The sequence below is a fragment of the Papaver somniferum genome, chromosome 11, assembly GCF_003573695.1.
Source record: "Papaver somniferum cultivar HN1 chromosome 11, ASM357369v1, whole genome shotgun sequence".
NCBI classification, from domain to species: Eukaryota; Viridiplantae; Streptophyta; class Magnoliopsida; order Ranunculales; family Papaveraceae; genus Papaver; species Papaver somniferum.
In genome coordinates this window covers 138,184,145-138,191,411 of record NC_039368.1, presented here as the reverse complement: position 1 = coordinate 138,191,411, position 7,267 = coordinate 138,184,145, and the positions used below count along the sequence as shown (strand labels likewise).

General features: G+C 37.4%; 1 protein-coding gene and 1 non-coding gene across 2 annotated transcripts; both read right to left on the bottom strand.

The window, feature by feature from the left end:
* Window positions 1-511: 511 nt before the first annotated feature.
* Window positions 512-583, bottom strand: TRNAG-UCC. The gene has a single exon. It is a non-coding gene; the product is annotated as a tRNA-Gly (tRNA).
* Window positions 584-975: 392 nt separating this feature from the next.
* LOC113321043 (serine/threonine-protein phosphatase PP1-like) lies at window positions 976-5,675 on the bottom strand. Its single transcript, XM_026568924.1, has 4 exons — window positions 5,364-5,675; window positions 2,467-3,026; window positions 2,148-2,360; window positions 976-1,272 (listed from the first exon to the last, which is right to left on the bottom strand). Exons 1-4 carry the CDS (start codon window positions 5,575-5,577, stop codon window positions 1,231-1,233), a joined length of 1,029 nt encoding a protein of 342 aa, XP_026424709.1. The 5' UTR covers window positions 5,578-5,675; the 3' UTR covers window positions 976-1,230.
* Between the last annotated feature and the right edge of the window lie 1,592 nt (window positions 5,676-7,267).

Below are 7,267 nucleotides of genomic sequence, written 5' to 3'. Positions count from 1 at the left end.
TCCAAGCGGTAATCAGACATTGAAGGGAACTAAATGTTAGAAAAAAATATAGTAATGAAGTTTTCAGAGCAAAGCCCAATGTTGATTGATGTATGCTGTGCAGATTATGGTCACGGTCATATTTTGCAGTACAGAAGTTTTCTCTACCTAAGCTTTCCTAGCAATTCCCTTCATATTATCACATCTTAATCCCTTCATACTATCACATCTTAATCATGCAAGTTCCCGGTGTGTCCTTTTCAGCGATTTTTCTTTTTCTCTGCGAGAAAGATGACTAGTATCACATCTTAATCATGCAAGTTCCCGGTGTGTCCTTTTCTTCGATTTTTCTTTTTCTCTGCGAGAAAGATGACTAGTTCGCCTCTCGAATTCACCATCAGAATAGTCTTCCTGCCGGTTGCGACGGAGATATTAAAAAGATCCTTTTCTTCGATTTTTCTTTTTCTCTGCGAGAAAGATGACTAGTTCGCCTCTCGAATTCGGAGATATTAAAAAGAAACAAAAAAACAATTGCGTCTGCCGGGAGTCGAACCCGGGTCTATTGCTTGGAAGGCAATTATCCTAACCGTTGGACTACAAACGCTTGCTTGTTCACCTGATGTCCAGCTGAATATCATCATAGCCAGTTAAACCAAGATTTTGCGTCAAAAATCTTTGGATCATAGATTCATAGTCCACTTCTGGGTAAGTAAATAATTTATAGGTCACACAAATTTGCATCACGATAAGAAATACCGGACCCAAGCTCAGGTAGATTCATGGTCATTAAGCGAACTACCCCAGGTAGATTTGGGCTGTTCAGCAAATATAGGGTCGCATCATGTAATCTTGAGTTGTCTTACAGATTTTTTGTTACACCGACAGTTTGTGCAACAATGTGAATTTTGAGTCGTGTGCAGTGGTTTTAGGGCTCAATTGGAGTGTGTCGAAAATTGCTAGATGTGTAAGAAAAAAGGACTTGCTGCCTGCTATTAGTTAAACCAAAAAGTATTAAAAAAAATTGCCAATTGAACCCAAAAGCAGAACCTAATAGTTAGATGTGTAAAAAATAGTACAACAATTGATAGTTAGAAGATTTACAAACTAAGACAAAAAAAAGGGAGAATTAGGTCATTTCCTCTGCAAACTTGTCATTGCAGCAAATCCTGAGTCTTTCTATAAGGTTATAATAGCTTTATCTTGATGATGAAAGTAGCCAGCAGGAGATATACCATGAATCTGTTGTAGTATTTATGAAGTTGGTTCTTCTTCCATTAGTCGTTCCTTTCTACTCTGAAAAATGAAACACACTTTTGTCAGCACAAAAAATCTAGTGGGATCTGCAAGGCAGATTAACCATACAAAATGAAAAGCTAATTGATGGCTTCTGTAACTCCATACAGAGAGCATTCTGCTTTAGTTTTCTATGCTCTGTCTGTAGTATTAGTATGTCCGTCTCAAGATCACCCTCAAAAGTTGGTATGCACAAATGAGCCTAACAATTAGACAAGAAAATGATGTTTTTAACGGCTCATGGCAACAAGATTGTAAAACATTGAACTATTGATGTGTGCCTCCTATCTTAAAACCCATTAAAAGAAGATGAATGAATAGTGCTATAATTTCGAGTCTGACTAGCATCCTAAGAACAACCAAAGTAGTACTTCTGAGTTATTAGCAACTGCGAGAAAAAAAAAAAAAAAAAAGTGGACTAGAGATTTTGCTTGGATTATTTTAGCAATATTTAGTGAATGTCGGCTCTTGAATGAATTTTTTATCTTTAGATTGAGCTAAAATATAGTATTGCCTTCGTCAGTGGCGTCTTTAGATTTTTTTAACAGCTAATAGCAACAACATTGGAAATATTGACCTAGTGATCTAAGCAAGTGTCTTTGATTGATACCCCTATTTATACTGATGGGTAACCCATTTCTCAAATCCCATTAAAATAAGAAGAAATAGTTCTATAACTTCGAGCCTGACTAGAAACCAAAGAGAATTTTAACATGCAAAGTGGTGCTTTAAGTTAAGTTATTAGCGACTGCCGAATAGGAAGAAGTGGACCAGTGGTTTATTTAAGATTTTGAGCAATATTTAGTAAATGTCACAGTAAATGTCACAACTTGAGTAAATTTTCTATCTACAGATTGACATACACTAGGGATTACCTTCTTTGGTGGTGTTCCAGGTATTGACTTCTTGTTACGGAATCCAATTTTCATTCTCTTATCAGAAGGTTGAAGGATCTGGAATGCGCAAGTCAAATCTGCATCCACACTCATCACCGCACCAGCATTGTCAAACTCCCCACAATAATTTGGAGCAGAGAATATGGTAACCAATTGTCGATCTGCAAAGAATTCATACCCATCTTCCACAACCTAATGACAATCAAGATAAAAAAATATTAGAGCATAGAACTAACTGAGACATACTGAGAATAAGGTAGCTTTGTTTTTGTAGAGAATGCTAAAGGGAGTATGTAACCTGGTGAGCTCGGCAAATCAGGTCAAGGTCATGCTCTTCAAGAAATTCAGTAATCTTATCAGACCCGAATGTACAGGAAACACCTCTGTCATTCTCCCCCCAACCATCGAAGTCCTTATCAGGATCAGCCCAGAGTAGATCACAGAGAAGTCCCTCATCCGGTATATCCACCGGACGAGATATATCCCTTATCTGTTCAAAATTCTTCAAGTGAGGAGACAATCCACCGTGCATGCAGAAGATCTTTCCATCAATTAAAGCAGCTACTGGTAGGCAGTTAAAGCAGTCACAAAAAATCTTCCAAAGACGGACATTAAATCTCCTTTTACACTCATCATAGAATCCATATATACGGTTAATAGAAGCAGACTCGTGATTGCCTCTGAGTAAGAAAAATTTATTCTTATACTTGATTTTGTAGGCGAGAAGAAGGCAAATTGTCTCTATGCTGTGCTCACCTCGGTCAACATAGTCACCCAGGAACAAGTAGTTCGTCTCAGGAGGTGGTCCAGCACATTCAAAAAGACGGAGAAGATCAGAATACTGGCCGTGAATATCACCTGTCAATTCAGAAAAAACAAAACTCTTCACTGTCCCCTCATTGGATGAGTTGTGAAATAACTAGAGAAAATTGTATGGTACTTAATGATATGTGGCATCTCAATATGTAATACAAAGATAAGATCATAAGATAGATACAATCGGGAAATTCATTGAAAAACAACCCACCAAGATAAAACAAATTAGCTAAGGATCGCCACGTCAAGCTTTCACCAAATAATCACTGACTTTCTCCAACACTTACACAGGGTATGCAAATCTAGATGTGCAGTTGATATCCTAAAGACATTAACATTGCAAAATCTCAGAGCTACATCCAAAGTAATCTAGCTTTAAGAGAAGAAATGGAAGCTTCATATATGATCCCAACCCCGAACAAGCTATCCTACATTAGTACCCAACCTATAATCCTATGACAACATTAACAAATTACCTATAATATAAAATCACATGGTACCAGCTCACATACACAAACACACTGCTAAGCAAAAATCAAACTAAATCCAAACAATGGTACATTATTTGTGTTCTTTACAAAATAATACTAAGACAAAGTTATATTTGTATTCTCTTATGCACCCTCACACCATTCTCCTGTCAATTAAAAAAGAAAAAACCAAGCTCTTCAGTGTACTTCCCCAACCAATTTAGCTCCTCGGTATTCTTGCTCTTTTCCCAATAATCTCTGGTGTTCTCCAACACCTATATGATTATGCTAATCTGGAGGCGCAGCTGTTATCCTAAAGACTAGCAAATTCACTACTTCATAGAATCACATGGTACCAGCTCATATTCACAGACACACTACAAAATGAAAATCAACCAAAATCCAAACTAAGCTACATTTTTCGGGCTCTTTACCACACACATAAGTTTGCATTCTGTAATGTACCTGGAACCATTCTTCCCATCAAGAACACCTCAGACAATTTTGAAGACCAATCATGATAATATCGCATTTTAATGTGAAATACAAAGATAACAGACAGAAAATCAAGAACTTCATTGGCAAACAACCCACGAATCACCACCTCGGTTTTCTTGCTCTTTGCCGACTAATATCTGGTTTTCTCCAACACTTACACGAGGCATGCTAGTTTAGAGGCGCAGCTGTTATCGTAAAGACTAGAGAATTACCTACTTCATAGAATCATATGGTACCAGCTCACATTCACAGACACACTACTTCATAGAATCATTTGCGCTGTTTACAAGTTACAACATAATACTAAGACAAAGTTATATTTGTACTCTCTTATGCACCTCAAACCATTCTCCAGTCAATTAAAAAGAAGAAAACAAAGCTCTTCAGTGTACTGTCCCCTCATTGGAAGACCAATTTAGCTCCTCGGTTTTCTTGCTCTTTTCCCAATATTCTCTGGTTTTCTCCAACACCTATATGAGTATGCTAATCTAGAGGTGCAACTGTTATCCTAAAGACTAGCAAATTCCCTACTTCATAGAATCACATGGTACCAGCTCATATTCACAGACACACTACAAAATGACAATCAACCAAAGTCCAAACTAAGGTATATTTTTCTGGTTCTTTACAGCTTAATACCAAAACAGACAACAATTTTGCATTCTGTTATGTACCTGGAACCATTCTACCCATCAAGAACACCTCAGACAATTTTGAAAACCAATTTGTTACAGAATAATTAGAGAAAATTGTATGGTGCTTCATGCTAATGTCGCAATTTCATACTAGAATAATTAGATAACAGACAAACAATCAAGAACTTCATTGGAAAACACCCCACGAATCACCATCTCGGTTTTCTTGCTCTTTTCAGAATAATCTCTGGTTTTCTTCAACACTTGCATGAGGCATGCTGATCTAGAGGCGCGGCTGTTATCCTAAAGACTAAAGAATTACCTATTTCATAGAATCATATGGTACCAGCTCACATTGACAGACACACTGCAAAGTGAAAATCAACCCAAATCCAAACTAAGGTACATTTTTCGGGTTCTTTACAACAAAATACTGAGACAGACAATTAACAACTTAGTTTTCTCTAATGTACCCGCCCATCAAGAACACCTCAGACAAATTTGAATACTAGGGCAAAGGGCTCAAATACCCATCCTTGCTCAACTTAAACAAGAACTACGCCAAAGACAGATGCAATTTTCCAAGTGAAAAAAAAAAACTCAAAACCCTAAAATAAAGTTCCCATGGGGCATTAGCCCCCACTTGAATGCAAGGGTTCAAAGGTGCAAAATTTTCAATTCAAAAAAACCCTAAAACAAAGTTTCTCTGGGGCAATGGGGCATTCGCCCCCACAGAAATGTACAATCAAAGAAATACAATAAAATCAGAATCTTACCACAAACTTTAATTGGAGGTTTAAGCTCAAGAAGATTTGGCTGATTGAGGAAGATAGATGTTGAATTTCTACAAAGCTGTTGAATTTCTGATTCGGTAAGATAACATCTTCTGGGTGTTCTTCCATTCTTAACATTTAGTAATCTTTGTATGATATCATCTAATAAGGACTCATCCATACTTGAGTTCTTCTCATCAGAAGAACTTTCTTCCATTAAAAACAACCACTCTCTGATTCAAAACTCAAAACCCTAACTTTTTTTTCTTTGCCTCTTTTCTCTCGCTCACTCTCTCTTAGCTGAAAAAAACAATTCTCACTTCTCACATCAAAAAGGATAGGGACTTCACAAAATTACCTAAGTACACTACCAACCAAAGCTTGTTTTTTATTTATTCTTACACTTTGTTTACACTCAATGTTTTTCTTACATGGTCATGACCCAAATTTTGATTTTTCTAAAATCATGATGCACTTATTGTATTAATAATCATGATCATCATGGTTAAGGAGATATTTAATATTGCTTTCAAATTTAAATCTCAAAAATTTGTGCAATTTCTAATGCATTTTTTAGTTACTCTTACATTTCATTTACATTGAATTTCGTGCTTACAAAATTGTGACCCAAAAAAAAAAATCTTTAAGAATGATGCACATATGTTTTTTTTTTTTTTGTAACATCTAAGAGCAACCACAGTCATGAGACGGACCAAATATCAAAAACCAGACTAAAAACCAAAAAAATTTGGTTTTCCGTGCGTTCAAGCGCAGTGGGAGAATACCAAAATTTGGTGAAGCGTAACTTATACCCACGTTTGATGCGGGACGCAACTTATATCCACGTTTCTTGATGGAGCGTGTTTATAATATGCGTCTGAATGAAACGGAGGTATAATGCGCGCTTGAATGGGACGTAGGTATTATTCACGCCGTGCACGAGACGTAGATGGTAATTGCGTTTGCTGGGACCGAGTTACAAATTGCGTCTCATTCAAACGCAGATAGAAACTGCGTTTGTGTCGGGTGGAGATGGAAGTTGCGTATGGACTGGGCGGAGATGGAAGTTGCGTATGGTTTGGGCGGAGAAGGAAGGTGCGTCTGGGCCGGACGTATATTTAGAATCCGTCTGACAGTAGTTTTAGCATTAACAGTCTTTTTGAGTGTGCAATCTTCCTAGGTTAAATTCTATTATTTTTATAACTTTCAATCTTTTTTTTACTTCTATTTGCTGGTGCTGAATATTCCCGTTGTTTCAGCTTATAAAAAGGAATGTAAAAGCAATAAAATTCATTTTGCATCTTAATAAACAGGCCTGTGGTACCGTATAGCTAACATTTTCGTCAAGATTTTATCAGAAGGTACATGGGATTTGAGAACCTGTTCAATGCAGAATGCTTATTAGAATGGGTTTCTTTGTCCCTTTGTCACCTAGCTTATTAGACGGATTCTAAATGTTAATGCGCCCAAACCAGGCGTTAACAAAAGTTACGCCTGCTAACAAACGTACATTAAAGTTACGCCACGCCCAGACGTACATTAAAGTTACGCCCATACTAGACGTACATTAAAGATACGCCTAGACACAGACGCTCACAATACATGCGCCCAACCCAGACGTTTTTTATAACTGCGCCTCATTCATACGCCCTTTATACATCCGTCCCATTTCAGGCGTAAGTATTAACATCGTCTGACGCGTTTGAAGGGGGCGGAGTTTATACATGCGCCTGACTCATACGGTGATTATATGCTCGCCTGATTGTATACGGTGATTAAACTTACGCCTGGTATCATACGCTCCTAATACTTCCGTCCCACTATATCTTTTTTAGTCTGGGCCGACGACCACATTTGGTCTCAAACCCTAAATTTGGCGACCAAATTTGGGTTTACTCCTCACCACT

Excerpts from the sequence above, each read along its gene's own strand:
- LOC113321043 (XM_026568924.1), bottom strand. The coding sequence starts at position 5,577 with ATGGAAGAAAGTTCTTCTGATGAGAAGAACTCAAGTATGGATGAGTCC. Across the intron at positions 2,361-2,466 it reads TGATTTGCCGAGCTCACCAG|GTTGTGGAAGATGGGTATGA; the intron begins GTTACATACTCC and ends GATTGTCATTAG. Across the intron at positions 1,273-2,147 it reads CTGGAACACCACCAAAGAAG|AGTAGAAAGGAACGACTAAT; the intron begins GTAATCCCTAGT and ends TTCATTTTTCAG.